This window comes from Poecilia formosa, unplaced genomic scaffold (genome assembly GCF_000485575.1).
Source record: "Poecilia formosa unplaced genomic scaffold, Poecilia_formosa-5.1.2 Scaffold4, whole genome shotgun sequence".
NCBI lineage: Eukaryota > Metazoa > Chordata > Actinopteri > Cyprinodontiformes > Poeciliidae > Poecilia > Poecilia formosa.
Window position 1 is genome coordinate 3,172,196 of NW_006799943.1, and position 18,373 is coordinate 3,190,568.

The 18,373-nt window shown below is 38.9% G+C and overlaps 2 protein-coding genes across 2 annotated transcripts in view; both read right to left on the reverse strand.

The window, feature by feature from the left end:
- vstm4b (V-set and transmembrane domain containing 4b) overlaps nt 1-18,373 on the reverse strand; it is a 48,280-nt gene that overhangs the window by 4,601 nt on the left and 25,306 nt on the right. The window lies entirely within an intron of this gene.
- LOC107837146 (rho GTPase-activating protein 22-like) lies at nt 263-12,431 on the reverse strand. Its single transcript, XM_016675612.1, has 2 exons — nt 12,225-12,431; nt 263-544 (listed from the first exon to the last, which is right to left on the reverse strand). Exons 1-2 carry the CDS (start codon nt 12,265-12,267, stop codon nt 285-287), a joined length of 303 nt encoding a protein of 100 aa, XP_016531098.1. The 5' UTR covers nt 12,268-12,431; the 3' UTR covers nt 263-284.

Sequence of the window (18,373 nt, forward strand, 5' to 3'; positions counted from 1 at the left end):
TATTAGTGGTGGTGGTAATTTTTCCTCCTGTTACTTTGGTACTTTCTCTGGCATCTCATTCAAAATACTTTGAAGTGTTGGAACGGTATGACAGAATTTTGACTGTTCTTGAAACTGTAACCTTTGAAATGTTTGGTAATCGTCATGTATATAGAGAACCCTCCAAAAGTGTAACGTGGAATGCTTTTGTGAAACAAAATACTTCATCTTTAACCAGCATCTGGATACTTTCAAACAACCTTTTGTTTTTCCAAGTTAATCCATGAGCATGTTTGTGTAATATACTAAGTGTATACTGGTTGTGAGTTTATTGTCCTAAGCCCCTGACATGTCTGAAACATTACCTGTGGTTTGGTTTCTTCTTCATCTTTGTAGAAGTAGAGCTGATCTGAGCGCAGCACAAACCAGCGTAGCTGCCAGTTCTTCATGATGCTGCGTTGCTTCTTCAGCCATCCGGCCTTCAGCGCCCCCTCCTGGAGGCTGGGGGAGCCTGGCCTGCACGAGCCTCGCGACACCTCTCCCATCACCATGCTCTTCGACCTGGCTGCAAACAAGTAAAAGCAACACATACAAGATATTTTTATATAAAGACATAGGGCAGATTTGTTATTCCTTCAGTTTGTTGCCTCGCATATTTTCTGCTTCCAAACATGGCAAATTAGATTTTCTCTCTCTGTTCTGTAAACTTTATACACACACTTGCTCTGCAGTTTCTCAGACATGACCACTTACAACCATCTGCCTCAGGGTGCTAGTTCTCTTGTCTGAACGAGGAATGGGACTGCAGACATAAATACTGTAACAACAGAGCAGACACAACAGAGAAGAGAAGAAATGTACACACAGCCGTTCCACACAGCCTCAGGTGACGGGAATGCCCCACTTCAATTTCAGAGGTCCTTGGAAGAGATTGTTTTGCTCTACACCCCGGCAGAGCAGCAGATAATAGGACCACATGGGACTGGCTGACTGATTTTGAGCAAACGTGTGAAACCTGAGCTCAGGCAAGGACGGGTTTAAAAGGCAGAGCAGCTATTGAGCTGTGACGCTGCTCAGATTGATCTGTTAAATTGTAGATGAATATGCTTTAAAAATGTCAGTTTTTACCTGATTAAACTATGGATTAGGCATGAAGCTATAGATTAATCATCAGAATAATTGATTACAAAAATAATCGAGTAATCGGATAAAAAAAAATTAGCACATTCTTCAGATTTTTCATTTAGTCAAGTCTTTTGTATGTAATATTGGAATGGAATTGAAATATGCAAATAAACAGTTAAATTCATTAATAAGTAAGCAGATAAACATTGTATTGCTTAAAATGCAATAATGAACACTTTATCATTTGTAGAAAAGGATGCAATCTGAAGCTTAAAAACAAAATCCTAGCATTGCCAGTGACGGTGAACGTCAACATGGACTTAAAGGATACTGGGGAAAAAAGTAGCTCCGGCTCCAAAACACCTTTTTTGATCATAAATAAAACCTGTAGACCATCTAAATGCCTTCTGGAAAATCCACCTGTCAAACATGTTGGTGGAAGCGTCATGCTGTTTTCCAACCAGAGTGACAATTTGAATTGTTGTATTGTCCTGTTGGGCGTTAGTTATACCCACAACCTTGTTGATTCCTATAGAAGTGTTTGGATTAGGAAAATATCTTCAGTAACTCAAAATTTTGCATCAAATTATTGTTTTTAGCATTAGTAACAGATCAAAGTTATTGAATGATTTATTAGAACTTCTACAGCTCAATTGTGCAGAAAGCCTCCCTGGTGGTCCATTCTAACACCACGCACACACACACACACGCACACACACACACACGCACACACACACACACGCACACACACACACACACACACACACACACACACANGATCAAAGTTATTGAATGATTTATTAGAACTTCTACAGCTCAATTGTGCAGAAAGCCTCCCTGGTGGTCCATTCTAACACCACGCACACACACGCACGCGCACACACACACGCACACGCACACACACACACACACACACACACACACACTCTTAGACATGATCAATTTTCAGATGTTGCTAAAGCAACGGATGGAAGAATAGGAAGAAGAAAAATCAATATTTATCTTTTTTAATGACTCTCCTTCCTACGTCCAACATATGTTTAAACCTTAACAGGCGTGACTTATCTGTTTAGAGCTAATCAGAGTGCTGACTCAAAGGACTTGTTGGTGTGATACGCTGGTGTATTTGCAACACTTGAATTATATACAAAATAATTAAACAGGTTAAGCTGGACTCAGAAATACAATAGACAAAATAATAGAACGGTCTTAGCACTGGTGAAAGTAGTGTCAATTTTCTATTTAAATTAAGCTAAATGCAGTCTAGTAGTAATCTTTGCCCACTGTTAATCAATTGTTACTATGGCAACCTCTAGTGAGGTAGTGATGATTAATGTGCTGGAGGAAGCTACTGGATACCTTCTCTTTATAATGGGCGTGTAATCTCTGTAATGTATAGTCTTTCATTTTACATCTGATATGCTAACTGTAAGGCATTATTATAGCTAGCTTTGCTCAATGGCATAGCATTGTGCTATTTCATAGGAACCGAGATGACCTAAATATGTTTTCAGAGCCTTACAGAAGTATTCTTTTCTTCACATGTTGTTCCAACTTTAATGTAATTTTTTATCTATTTTTTTCTATTAAAAGGCACAAAAGTAAATGTAAAACAAAGGAACACAGGTCAGGGATGCAGCTCTTAGCAACACAACTTTGAGTGGGTTAGAAAGTCGTCTCAATGAATTAGAATTAGCGGTGGGACTGTTGTTTGATGTTGCTTGTGTGTAATATTTGTGGATGTGCCAGAAACATGCAAATGGAAGGGTTCCACCCAGAACATTTGTATGTTTAAAGAAAAAAGTGATTCATGCCTTACAATTTTTAACTCATTAAAAGCAATGTAATTCATAAAGACTAATTCAAGAGTCCCACCCTTAATAGGATATTTTAAAAATATTTGATTTTCAGTAACTTAAGTCAATAAGTGTGACATAGTTTAATTACGCGCACACACGCACACGCACACGCACACACACACACACACACACACACACACACACACACACACACAAACACACCAAATGCAAGTCACATGTTTCAGATTATTTGAAGAAAGTGGAATTTGCTACCATTTTACAATTATTCATTACACAATCATTTGTGTTGATCTATCACAAAGTCCTGTGGAGGTAAAAACATTTTTTGTCATGCTTGAAATGTATCTGGACACCTTCACTGGGTGTGAGTACAACACTCAGTAAATGAACAATCTTAGTTCATAGGATGCCTGAATAATTGAGTCAGGAATATATCATGTCATTTAATAAGCCAATAAGAATTTTGTTTAACGCTTAAAATTGGGGAACAAAGAGAAACACAAGTCTTGCATCCTCTTTGCTTAAACAAACAAATAAAACTTCACAGTCTCCTTAAAATTGTGTAAGCTTGTGGTGCGAAAAGTTATAATGAACGCTGTCCCTTTACCGTGGTGTTTCTCCTATAATTCCAGCCTTACCGACATCTTTAATCTTCCCTCTCTGCATTGTCACGCTCCGTTTCTCCTACTTGAAATTTAATTACTTTCCCTTCTTATGCTCAGCCACTCGGGTCTATTCAAAGCCCCCTTAAGAGCCCATCAACTTCTCTAGCAGCACCGTTCTTAAGGAAACATATTAGTTCTTGTATTATGGGCAAACTCTCATTGGCCAACTGTTTTAAATGTGTAAATAAATAAATGTTTCATTTTTATGAGAGCAGTGTCACATATAAGCATAATAAAGCAGGTTTCACTCTTTGCTGTTGCTAATTTACATTTAAATTAGTTTTGTCTTTCCATGGTGGCCCATAGTACAGTAGACAGCACAAGTCCCTGTGTAATAGGGACTTTTATCATTTATGAAATGATTCCCCGTTGCCTTGGCTCTTGATAATTGCATTCCAAGTTAGATGGAGGATTATTTCCCTCCAATAAAAACCAATAAAACAAATAATCAGCAAAGACATAAAAAAATACACCAAAGCATACCTGAGCAACTTGATTGTTACCAAGACACTGGAGCTGAACTGAATGAACATTATGTGGTGTCCATACCTATTGGCAGCTCTGATGAAGTTAAAAGAAAACTTTAAATTAAATGAATCTTTTATCAGATGAGTAGAATTTCACTTCAAAAAACTTTTAGGCACCCTGTTGCTATTGTTTCCAAAATGTCTCATTTGCCAATCGTCCAGAGTTCTAGGTCCTCTCTAAAGCATGCTGCTAATTAGTATACTCCAAAAGTCTTCTGTAGGGTTTAGATCAGAGGAGTGAGAAGGCATATTTTGGTTTTCTTCTGGTGAACTATTCCTGTGTGTTGGACCATTTTCCTGCTGAAAGACTCAGTGATGATAGTTTTTAACTTTTCTGGCAAGACAAACAGGCCCAGAGTATCAGATTCTCCACCTTACCTAACTGTGCTTACCAGGTCCTTTTCTAGACACTCGTCTTTTGATTGACACCAAACATACTGGGAGTGTATCTAACAGAAAAGCTGCATTTTAGTGTCTATTGAGCTTGAACTGTTTGTTGCTGGAAAGCCTGAGCTTATGATGATGTCATACTGTTTCCTGTTTTGGTTTGCATCTGTTACATGGGCCTGAATGGTGAGAATTTGGGGGAATATAGTCTTTGCATCTTGGAAGTATGTGTGATGCTTTTGAATCACTACACTCTGAATAGAGCATGTGTATTGGGATAAAGGTTGTGCAATTCAATATTCTACAGCACAGCACAGAGTATGTTACCTTTACCACGACTTAGCAGAGTTTAAAAATGTATATATATTTAGGGATGAATGTGGAAACTGATTTCCAATAGGGGTGAACACATAGTCAGCATTGATTTCCTTAGTTTTAGGAACTCTGTGATTGGCCGATACTTGCGTGTGAAGCTGATCTTACCCACAAATCTTATCTGCCTCTGCAAAGGTCTAAAATCAACCACTGTCATCTTCTGCTCTGCTTTAAGAGAGGTTTGACCAATAGACCGACCCACCAAGTCATGTCTGCACATTTACAGTCACCCTACTGTTACCAACTTGGCAATTTTTCTTACTATTTTTAGCAACATTTCAGACAAAAAAATCTATCAGAATCAGCAGGGCAGACTTTTCAAAGGTTGTGATCACGATCGGTCAGAAAACTGTCAATGCACTGCTAATTTTCGTTTTTCCAAAGTCTACAAGTGACTTTTACCAAGTTCAAGTCATGTCTCAAATAAGTTCCGCTTATCCTTTTTGAGAGGATAAGCGGAACTAGGGCTCAAGTCTCTAAAAACAGTGGGAAGTCTTAAGTATGGTCAAATATTAGGAAGCTACAGCTAACTTGGACAGGTGAGACATGCAATGAACCAATAATAGCAGATGATCCACAAAACAACTCTGTTCAATAAATTAAGTGCATCCTTCAATAGGAAACTATGCAGCAATCTAAATGTCTGCACTGTACATACTGGTTTGCATTGACTCTTGATTACATTTGATAAAGTTTGTCAATCAGTCAACCTTTACTTATAGAGCACTTTACAGACCCAAAGTCTGTAAAGTGCTGTACAAATTCATAAAATAAAACCTGACCAATAAAAACACAAATACCATAAAACAGATCATCTAAAAAGGAGCCAAAAAATAGAGTTATAGGCCATGAGGTTAAGTGAATCATGAGTCTTTACAATCAAGTCTAAGTCAAGTCCAAATTCTTCTGAACTCAAACTCGAGTCCAAACCTGAAACTTGACACCATCTGTGTTTTCTGATGCCCCTTTGCTGCAAAAGCTTTTTTCATACACTGTTTTGTTATCTAGATATATCTGTTGCTCAAAGGCTTTTTTTAATGCCCAAACAAATATCTATAGTTCTTGGCTTACATTGCTGTCCTACTGCCAGAACCTTGAAATTAGCAAATGGATTTTTAGGGCAGTTTTCTTATCAAGACCATTTCATTACCATGTTTGTACACATGGTCCACACATGCTGAAACATAGTAAAACAAGCACTACTAAACTTTCAGCCATGTTCCCTTACTATGATTGTTACCTTCCCCACCCCAGTCGGCCCATCCATTTATCTCCCCTTCATCACACCCCCTTCATTGTTTCATCTCTCCTCAGGATCCACACAAAATACCTCCTTTGTTCAACACGTGAGCCGCGCGGATCATAGCCCGAGTGGAACATACTGGATGATTCACCCCTGAGTCACAACTGATTTTTAATTCTGCATGTTTGTGTGTGCCAAGCCTGACTGCCCACTCCACAAATTTGGACCTTCTATTCAGAGTGATTCAGACCTTCCTTGGGTTTTGGGTGGAACTGTTCTGTGGTTACTTCTGCAACAATGAACTAAAACTCTGAAAGGGAGGCACTTTTATTGTAGGAACAGCTTTTGGGCACAATCACAGCAATTCTGTGAAACATGTCCTCAACAGCAAATTAAGGATGGGTCGAGTCAAAGGCTCTGCTTCATCCTGGACTGCAAACAGTCCAGTCATCCTGGACTGTTTGCAGATGTACTTACTCTAGGCCTAGATTTGCCCTCCCAGGAATGATTTATGCATATGTGCAATGATTTTTCAGGGTTTGTAATTGTAGGTAGGGAGTGCAACATCCAGGAATAACAGATGAACTCTTCCAAAATAGTGTGTCAAAACCAACAGAGGCAAAACCTCCACTAAAACCCTGAGGGTGTGATCTGATGTTTAGCATCAAGAGGTTGCAGCAGCAGATCCTTTAAGTCCAATGAAAGAGCCAGATTAATGTCCCCAGTTTTGCTCTGCACAGTAATCTGCTCAGAGGCCAACAGTATATTCACATCAAACTGTTTTGTATGCCACACTGAGCTGATAAGGTTGCGAATAGGCACAGTCACAAGGACTGCAACAAGCCTGCTGCACTAAGAGGCGGTGGATGTCCTGGTGAAGAAGAAACTTACTAGTAATATTCTGATTATGTAAAATGAAGGAATTTGTCAGAAGAAATTTAGGCAGTCGGTACTCAACAGTTGGCTGACTGTTTCATAACTACACTGGCAGACTGCATTATTGGTCAAATAGACTAAAGCTAACTAGCCAACTGAATGACAAAGGCCTAGGCCTGTCACAATGAGCAATAAATTAATTAATTGCTTGATAAATTAAAACGGTTAAAACGAGTGTAATTTCAGTTGCACTATTTATTTTTCTTTTTTCTCTCTTTCTACCAGAAACTTAAGTCTCCAGTCAGGTGCTTTGGTCTCGATTAACTCCCCCCCACACACACATCACGCACTTTTTTTTTTGGACAGTTTTTGTTTAGAGACTTCATTATTCGTTATATTGTTTATATTTTATACATTTTTTGATATTTAAAATGTCTTCCAGTTCCAGTGTTAAGTGTTCATTACAATTTAAAGATTATTGATCTTTGAGAATGTGTTCTTGCATTATTATGCCATTACATCATATAACTTGAAACATGGTTTCAAAATGGCATTATCATTTATCCAGCCCATCCTTACCTGGGTTATGCTTGACCTCTGTGCTACCACAGCATCCCGACATGGAATTTTTAATAGTTTGTTTTCCCACAAATGCATTTCTCAAATCTAAAACTGATTTTGGGTCAGTTTAAGTTGTGACATGGGTATCAATGGCCTGGACCTGCTTGTCCAGTGCCTCCCACAAATGTTTGATTTTGATCAACACTTCATTGTTATACAGTTCAAACCATTTCTGATTCATTGACTGTGTGGTAAAATCCTTTTCTAATCAGGAGACCATAGCCATCAGGGAAGATCACTTGTACCCTAACTGGCATCCTGCTATGCAGCTCCGTATAGAACAAACTGATATTGTGTTCTGTCATCTATTCATCAGAACCAGCAAAGACTTTTTCCGAAGTTTGAACTACAGTAGGTAGTCTGTTGGATTGGACTACAAAAGCCAGCTTTCACAACCCTCATGCTTCCATGATTAGTTGGAATATGGATTTTATTGCCCTCAGTTCATTGAGTTTCTAGTTCTTCATGCTCCTAACTTCATTCCAGCCTCTCCTTGTGTTTTCTCTCTTGTTCCTCTTCACCTCTCAATGTATCTTTGCAGTTCATCTGTACTTACCTGCCTGCCACCTATCATTTATTCCTTTTGCTTGAGGTTTCTCTCTACAACACATCATGACGCACACAACAATCCTGGCCACCTGTGACCCAGTCGTTGGTTCATGGACAACTTTTAAAAGATTCTGACCACTGCAGATAAGTTGCAGTTTCGGAGATACTTTGACCCAGTCATCCAGCCTTCAAAATTTGCTCAGTGTTTGTGAAAACACGTCTGACAATTTAATTCTACCAACATGTTTTAATATTGTCTTCCTCCCACAATCCAAAAACACGACTGTTGGGTTGATTGGTTTCTCTAAATTTCTCTTCGGAGAGAGTCTGTTTTTCTATAGTTGTCGTGTCTCTTTGTTGACTTGTGATGGGCTGCTGACTTCTTGCCAATGGTCGCTGAAGATGGTCACCGACAAAACTGTTAAGTAATTTGGTGTGGGTAGAGAGTCAATGGACCTTTTGCCGATGGAAGTGACCTCACAAGGTTTTAACATCAGTGCATTAATATAGAGTATCCAAACAAGGATTTCTTTTGTACTTTTGCCCTGAAGTTGTGACTTTTGCCAATCTTCTCAATCTTAAAACTGACTATAGATGTGTACAAATGGTCTTCAGTGGTTGACTAATCATAAAGCCAAAAACCATTGGCTGTGTTTGATGCATGTATAAAATATACCACTATTAAACAGACTGCAAGATGCATCACCTAGCAATCATTTTCAAACCTCTTTAATGCACTACCAGATTCACTAAGACATGGGTGATTAGAGCATTTCTCCATGTTAAATTTATTATGGCTAGTTTGAGATTCTATATTGGTTCTGTTCTACAGTAATTTTTTTAATTCTCAATTATTCGATCAGTTTCTGAACTGGCAGCCACAGAGCAACTGGACTCATTTGTGGCACATGAGAATCTGTTGCCATGTGCACAAATGGTCGTCCACATGCTTACAACAAAACCCAAATGTTATGATATCTGATGCAACATTTCTGCATGCTTTAGGTCTCTACAGTCCCACCTCATACATCATGGAGTTGTATATTTATCACCAGCAGTAAATGGCTTCTATGCACACCAGAGAGCTGAATCTCCATTAGTAACTTAAAGTGGGTTCTCTACAAAGGCTACAGAAAATGACACAGAAAGCTGCATTGCATATATGGATGCACATACACACAGCTGTTCACATTGGCATGGTGGAGGAATTTAATTTGGCTAATCTAGTTGTTGTTCGGTGATTTATGGCTTGGGGAAACCGGCGGAGAGAGTTTACAGGTGCATCAGACTGGAACATCCAGCTATCTCATACTGATTAATGCATGTGTTGCCCGTGTGTGCGTGTGTGTTTCTGTTGTGTGTGGCATCAACCCTTGACTTTCTGGAGGTGTGGCAGTTGACATACATGCTTGTTATTTGAAACCTGCAATGAAGTGGAACAGATCTGCAGCAGTGAGTGTGTGCATTAAATCATCCCCCACATCCACATTATCTGTGTGATATTTATTTATTAATTTACTTATTTTTAAATCCACACTCTTGCTTACAGTACCCAGATCCGTCAGTTTTCAGTCACATGCCTCGGAAAAAACAAAGTCAGCGTGGTGCTGCACTGTAACACTTTGATCATAAAACCATGGAAACGTAGATCAAACACGCAGTGTGAGGGAGAAGCAGCTGATATGTGGGCAATTACAGCTGCTGCTTCATTCCTGGTGCCAGCCACTGCACCACGAAGCCCATTACAGCTTCAAAATGTTGACATTTGAAGAGATTACTGAAACCACAGCAGTGGGATGTTTTTTCTCTCCAATGTAGGATAGGGCTGTTGTTGATTAAAATAAACCTCTATGGACCATTTGTCTCAAACTATTCTGAGATCTTAACAATGTTTCTAAAAAAAGTGATTCTGAAGTGATTCAAAAGTGATTTTGACACAAGCCGTAACTAGTTATTTTCTGTTACACGAAAATGTTTTTTTTCATTTAAACCTTTTTTTTTTTTAGCTATAAATAAACACTAAAGACAGAATAAGATGATTACACCAATTTATACAAACAGTATCTACCAAGCCAGCTAAAAGTTAATTAGCTAGTTGGCAAACCAGAAAGCTGTCTGGGAAGCTAGATGACTAATTATATCGATGTTTGACCCAATAATCCATAATAAAACATAATATGGTTAAATTATTGTAGTCTAATCTACCACAAATGGAATAGAAGTTATTTTTAATGGTAGTACCATCGTTCTTTAATATAGTAAACATAAAACAAGCCAGCACTGTCTGCGCAAGCCATGTTGAGCCATATTTCTAGATTTTGTACTGCTAACCTAAAAATTAACGTTGGCAGTTTTTTTTTTCAGCTAAAATTTGTTTTCACTTATTTAAAACTTTAGCTTTAAATATATTTTCACCCAACTGAGCAGTTTTTTTCTCTTGATGGGTATCTTAAAAAGATAACATTGTAAAAGGAGTATGGATTGTGAATATATTTGCACGTTATTTAAAAAAAATAATGTTGCTTGTGTTTGATCAACCAGAGAGGAAACACTACTCCACTATTGATCAGCCTCCACTGGCTGGCAGAAGCAGATTAATGTTTTTAATGACTTTCTACAAAATCTCTACACTGTTTGCAAAATTCCAGATTTATTTGTGGGAGGAAAAGATGCAATTTTCTTCTTCCATCATTAGAACCACTTTATATTTAGACAACCAAAAATAATGCCAGTCAAACCTAGACTAAAATATTCTGCTCTAAGTACTACAGACTCTTTGAAGCTCCGGTTATGATTTGTGATACTGATACTGATTTTATACCTAAAATCTCTGGTACTCTTGGGAGTCCAGTATTGTGTATCGTGTCATTAGCTGGATATGTTGTTGTGTCTTTAGTACGCAGCTCCACAATCAAAATAAAAATGTTTTAAAACCAATATTTAGAGTTTAAAGAGGTGAAAAGAGCCCATTCAACCTCCTAGGTAATAAATATTCCACCATCTTCCCTTTAACGTCGATATCAGATAATTACACGGTTACTCTTACATCTTTTCCTTGACGTTTTTGACGTGACATCGTAAGCGGTTCAATTACTTACCAGCACGTGCTCTGTGGTTAGCGCTCTGAACTGCTCTGACCCCTGCCTCAGCAGGCGTTACTCCCTGCTACGTCTGTCACACACTCGCTTTTTCATGCGCCTCAGCAAATGTGGCGCTGTCAGCGCACGGACTGCAGTTTACCGGAGCGACGCGGTAGATGCTTCTCTGGCAGAATCGCACCAACGTTTTAATCCGTTTGCTTTCGCTACGTTAGAAATAAAGCAAGGAGATAATTAAGTTACTGAACTTCAAAAAAAAAGAGTGAATACTTGCCGATTGTTATTTAAACACATGGTAAACCGACATGATTGTTAAGCAACTTATTTTAGTTTTATGTAATTGAGCCATGATGTCTAAAATCACTTTGCGCATTTATGCAAATATGATTTAATCCACTTTGTCACCAATTTTACACACTACAGCGGACGGTTTGATCATCACGCTCCCATTCGTGATGAGGACCTATTCATTTCAACTTAATCTGATCCAGCTGTATAATTGTTGTCATGGAGATTAGTGCCAAGAGAGGAAGGAAGAAAGACGGAAGGAAGACTTGCATCCACACGCTTTATTAATAAATCCATCGCCAGGGACACACACACACACGCGTGTTTTGGTGTGTGACAGCAAACTCGTGGTGCTGATGGAGCCAGAGATGCTGCTCTCTCCCTGTAAAACACACACACGCACACGCGTACACATACTAGCAGCAGCATCCAGCTGGAGTAAAACGCAAATGCAAATCAGGAGGTTTCCTGATTTGTATTTGCGTGGGCAGGAGAAAATGTGACAACTGAAAGTGTTTCTGCAGCTGCAGTTTCATCTTAATTTAAACTGTTTTCACAAAACACGTAAAAGTTGCATGAAAATCTGTGCGTCTGACTCGTTTGAACCAACTGAGCGCAGAGCAGACGGTGATGCTGCAGCTGTCAGGGAAGGGAAGGGAAAAGCGACCTACCTCTCCTGGTCTGTCTGATCTTTGGGCTCAGCATGGTTGTCATCGCTCTCCCCTCGGCATATTCTCGTACATCCACACACACACACACACACACACCCCACCCCTGCCTTGCCTCTTTCCTCTTCTTCTTCTCCTCTTCTGACCTTCTGCAGTGCGGCCGGCTGCTAGGGGGTTGGGTGAACCGTGGCGAGGGGAGGAGAATGGAAAGAAAACGGGGGCGGTGAGGGAAGGAAGGAGGAGGAACTACAGCTTTTTTTTTTTGCCCACACCCAGTGGTCCTCCGCCCCTCCCTGTTACATTATTCATAGCTTTACATCCCCGCCTGTGGGAAGTGAGGAAGGGTCCACCACCGACAAAATGTGCACACATGCAAAGGTCTAGATTTCTTTTCTATTCATTTGCCAGGTGTCTCCTCCCTTCCTCTCCATCTACCTCTGAACCCAAATCCATCCTCATCTTTAACCGTGCCTCGGTTTTGTTTTAGCCGGAGAACCTTCACTTCAGGACAAGAGCAAACGCCGGCTTAGACAATATGTCGTAATTAGAGCCTCCCGGCGTTCCTGTGGGACGTCTCTGAACAACCGGGAGGGCAGAGGGAAAAAAATGGTCCCCTCCAGCAGCTTCCTGTCACCTTGAGCTGCAGCAGCCGGTAATTAACTGAAGAAACTGAGAGGAAGGGCTGAGCTTAGAAATAAGAGGAGCGTAGAGAAATCAATAATTTCACCAACTTTAATACGCTAAATTTTAGTTGAAAAGTAGTTTTTCAGTTAAATGCATACCATGTAGAGCAAATAAACACAAATTGCGTGTTCTGGAGACTATATGTTTTAATATTTACACACAACAATACAAAAAGATCTTTAATACAGAATTGGTATAATATGTCTGACAGTCATGAGGAAGACTCCTCATGAGTTGATTGTTGCATCAGTCAAACATTTGGACATGTTATGGTTAAAGAAGTTGGTTGTTCGCTGAATGCTGCATTCAGTCTTACAGTTGGAAAGTTGAGTGGAAGGGGAACATGCAGTAAGTTTTTTCCAAGTAACTTGATAATTACAGCCTTGAGAGGTCTGTGAGCCAAAGCATATTTATGAGTTTGGGGAAGATTTATGAGGCGAGAGCTGCAGCAGGAGTCAAGAGTTTCAAGAGCCGCCAATAGAGTGGTAACCATGACATGGAGTACGACTGTCACATTCTTGGTGCTAAGCTGGAATAAGAGGCCTACTGAAAATGAAACATGGAAAGCATATTTAGATGGAATGGTAGAAAAGTGAAGCAGTTTCAAAAAGCAGACAAATACAAAAGCTGTTGTCGAGGCACTATGACAGACATCGGAAATGAGGAACAGGAGAATTGAATGGTGTGACTGTGATCGATTGTCCATGTTGTCTTTGCCAGTATCGCCACGTCTTCTACTTGCCCAAGTCTAGCTAATTTGTCTTTGGAAGTAGCATATGGAGGTTGGGCTCATAGACTGCGGTATTTACAAATGTTGGAACTAGCTAGCTTAGAAACTCACCCATAACTTCTACCCCTGAAGTTTGTTGATTTGATCAAATCTGCCTGAATTCACAATACATTTACACCACTAAATCATAAATGGCGTTTCCCCTTAGACCAGAGCAGACTTAAAAGCGTAAAAAAGTCTAGATGCTTACAAGTTTTTCCGTAGATAGTAGGCTAGATGATGGCAGGGCCTTTTCTCAATGCTAACCAACAAAAAGCTCTTTAATACAGAATTGTTACAATGACCCATACTTTCTCCATAATGGAAGGTACTAAACTTGTTTGCGTATGAAGTATATGAACATTTCTCTTACCTTTATAAAAATGCGGTCGCTGCAAATCTGCAAATACATCAATGGATGCCAGTCATCATGATTGACAGCTGCTTCCCATCGCTGTCTTCCATCTTCATTAAAAGATTTGCAATAAAAAGTTTGGTTTGCATCTTTGTCTGATTGTGCAGCTGACCAGTCATCACCCTATGACCATTTTTATCATGAAATAAACTCACAAATGACCTACCATCAGAGAGAAGTACAGGAGTGTTAATATTACATATATAATTGGACCAAGACAACTGCCTTGCGGCACTCCATGGTTTACAGATTGCTGTCTGAATAGCAGCCATTATCATAGACCAGTTATCTACAGAGATGGCTTCTAATGAACTGTAATTCAGATTATGATCAGTGTATAATCTGAAAAATTTATCTGAAGTCAGTTTTGCTTTATTTGAACATAAAATTGAGCAAAATGTGCATCTGTAATGGGGTTCCTTCAATTTTAAAAAAAAAATCTCTTGCGGATAAGCAAAAAAAAAAAAAATATATATATATATATATATATGTCAAATACATGTTTAGTATTTGACATCAGCCACAAAGAGTTAATTTATATTTGCTCAAGAATCACCATTGAAGCTTATTTCTGTTTGCTCTCAGGGCAATTTGATTTGGAGGATTTGCCCATGGTATCGTGTAAAATGTTCCTTTCTTTGCTTGTTTGGAGGGTAATCTGTGAAATTTTTCCACTCTCTGCCATCTTCTTGAAGGAAACCCTGAAACATGCCGTTTGGCGCTGCTCCTGTCGCAGCTGCTTGGCCCTCCTCCGGCGTACAAAGGATAATGGCCTTAGTTTCACTGCAATCGAATCAGAGCTGGCCTCGCGTAAGCCACAGCTGCTCTTATTACAGAGTAAAGAGGGAGAAAGACCCAGAGGGGGAGCGTGTGCCCACACATTACATCCAACCATCTACACACACAACAAAGATAACAAGCTGGTAAAACGAAGCAGACACGGTCCAAAGCTAAATGGAGTCAAACTAACAGACGGGATCTCACAAACTGCAACAATAGAAACTAGAAGCTACAACGAAACGACTCCAAACGAACAATTTTAATTAAAAAGCCATTAAAGGCGGCGTTTGGTTTAAAACCGAGACTGGGTTACAGGCTGGGTGTGGTTCAGGGTCTGTCTCTCTCCAGATTGATCAGGTGTTATCAGACCCTGGAACGGTGGACAATGAAAGCAAGCAGAGGGAAGAGAACATTGTAAAACCCAAATAGCAAAAGCCAGCCCACAACCAGAAATTCTGTTTTTCTTTAGCCATAACCACATGGCTTTTTATAGACGAGCTTGTCTCAAAGTCGGGTCTTTTCTCTGCAGCTTGGAGTGATGGGAAGGGTTGGACGCAGGGTGGAGGTTTTCTGTTTTACTGTTGGGTTTCTTCCATCCGTCTTGTGTACATCGAGTTTTGTTCTAGTTGATGAACTGTTGTGCCATTGAGAGTTGCTGTATATGATCAACAAAGGTAAAGAAAATTTGAGTGCATTGAAACCAGATGTTTACATACGCCAAATAGACAAATAGGCTTCTTCTGTGAGCTACTGTTTGGCTTTATTAAATCTTCTTATCTGTTACTTGGTTCCAATAATCACACATTTCACCAAAGTAAATTTCAGGCCTCAACTACTTTCATCCAGGAGACTAGCGGCCATCTTTAAGTCTTTAAGTTCAGTAGTTTCTGAACTTAAACTTGTACTTTCTCTACTTCACAAATAACATTGCATTTGCAATTGTACAGAGCATCATCTTTATGATTACAGAAACTGAGATTCACTCACTTTGTTTTTTTTTTCATTTGTTTGCATTTTGATTAGTTTAGATCTTGCCATATTCAGTTAATTTCTTTGTACCTTTTATTGTTACACGGATGTTTTCATTCCTTTATGTTTACCTTTGCATTTTAGTGTATTCTCATTAGTTCCAAGCCTTTCCTTTTTGGAGTTTGGATCCTTTTATATACTTCAGTATTCCGCTAATGTTGAAAAAAACACAATTTCACAATTACAGTGTTTCTGTTGTATAAGGCACACAATTCAGATCACATGCAACTAATTTTGATGCATGCAACACTATAACTCATTAAATAACTTGACGCGCCATGATCCTCCAACTACTTCCTGTTATCATCATCTTTGTGGCTTGTGCCAGTGGTCACATCCGGTTGTTGATCATGTGACTAGTGTGATGCGAAAAGAGTGTTTCCATTGCAGTTTTGCAAAATAAACCAATTTCAGTACGGCTGCAAAACCACCTCATCCTCGTGCCAAAACATTTTATCAAAAAACTATTTTTTTGTGAAATTGTCATGTTTCCATTGAGTAAATGTATTTTCAAAATGTCAATTTTAAAATTGCGCAATTACATGGTCGTTGGAGACGCAGCTAATGAGTACAGTATAAATGGGTTAGCTAAGGCAGTCATAACATCTTCAGTAGTGACCAGGAGATCAAACTGCTGGTCCTCAAGTCAACAATTGCTTGTTTTTGGCTCAATAGTTTGCAACATTCTTGTCTTAAAGAGTACCCAAGATGTGTACTTGTGGAATGAGGCTAGCTAGCGTAACTCTGCCCGTCTCGTATGTCTGTAATTGTGTTCCTCTGTCACCTGACATCTGAGGTCACATAATGTCAAGACGGATGTCGCTCAGAATGCTAATAAGAGCCTTGGAATCCACAATGTTTGGAAAACCTTTTAAAATATTGATACTGACCATGATTAATATTTCATAGTGGTGCTGGAGGGCTGTTCCAAAACACACACTGCTGGGTGGCTGCTGAAGGTGTGACTGTTGACTTAGCATTACTTATTGATCATTTCTGACCAAATGCATTAAAACTAAGCCACCAGTGATTTCAGACAGGCTGCTGGGATCTTAAATAAACTTGTTTTATCTAGAAGCACATTTTTCAATGGTTTGGATGTAAATACCTTTACAGCATGTTGATTTGAGGTAAGGTCATTTTATTTATATAGCACATTTTCAGCAACAAGGCAATTCAAAGTGAGGCATTCTTTATTCCAAAACACATTTTTACTTCATTCTGTTGTCAATTAGAAAATCAAATATTACCAAGAGCCAGTTTGTAGATGTCACAAAAGTCTCAAAGTATTTGGATTAGTTAGGCTGCGCTGATCATATAAATTTGCAATTTGACATTTTGAAAATAAATTTCTTTAATGACAACCTGCCAATTAAAAGGAAAATGTTTTTATTAAAAAGTTATGGCTTTTATTTCGCAAAACTGTGGTGGAAAGACTTTTTGCGTCATAATATATTTTTAAGGAAACGCCGCAATTGCGAATTTTTTTATTTTATTTTTTTAAATTTTTTTTTAAATATTAGCTGAATATTGACAGTTTTGCGCACATGTAATGAAATAACAGCTAGTGGTGAGCACACTCTTACCAATCATTTAATGGTTAATATTTTGGTTAGCATTTTGCTGACTTTGAAAATATTTAGCGCACTTAGCTTCACCTAAGTTGATTTTTCCAAATAAATTCAAAGGTGATCAATTACATGGTGGTTTTGTAAACTTTAACATGAATGAATTTCAACATGTATGTTGAAGTTTTGGTTATCACCCCTTAAGAATTTTTTGAAGTAGTTGGATGTTTACATTCATGCTCTTATTTTGAAGTGGGTGAAGACTGTTTATGCAGGAGTTCCTTTCCTCTCCTCAGATATACATTGTTGCCCCTCATTTTGTCTCCTGGTGGGTATTAAGATGTTTGAATTTAGCGCATTAGCTTCTGCGTGTGCGTAATGCTAAGTTTTTAGCTTTAGTATGTTTATGATTTGTCCTTTAGGGACAGTACAGCTAACTTTTTAGCTAACAGTGTGCATCACTGGTAGCTGAGAATTTTACCACTGAATAACTTCAGTTAGGATATAGCTTAATAAGATTTTAATGCTGATCAACTTGATCTCATCTCGCCCTTAAATAGAAGAAATTAAGTGCAGAAAGGAGAGAAGTAGGATTGTTTGAAGACTTTCAGGTATTTCCCCAGTGGTCGGCTCCCTTGTGTGCTGCCTGTCTGGTTCTCTGACCCTGGTTCTGCCCTCCATTACCTTCCCCCTGTTCTCTGTCACTGACAATTAGCAAAAGGGCCATGGCTTCATCCACTAATGACTCAGAGGAGCAGACAGGATTGCAGCCGTCCGTCTGAGGTTACTCCTCTCTGTCATTTCAAATGAATGTTGAGTCTTTGCAACTGTCTCCTTTTACATGACATCTGTTTTTTGTTTTTGTTTTGTTTTTTATTGTGAAAAATATATGAAACCTTGAAATGTA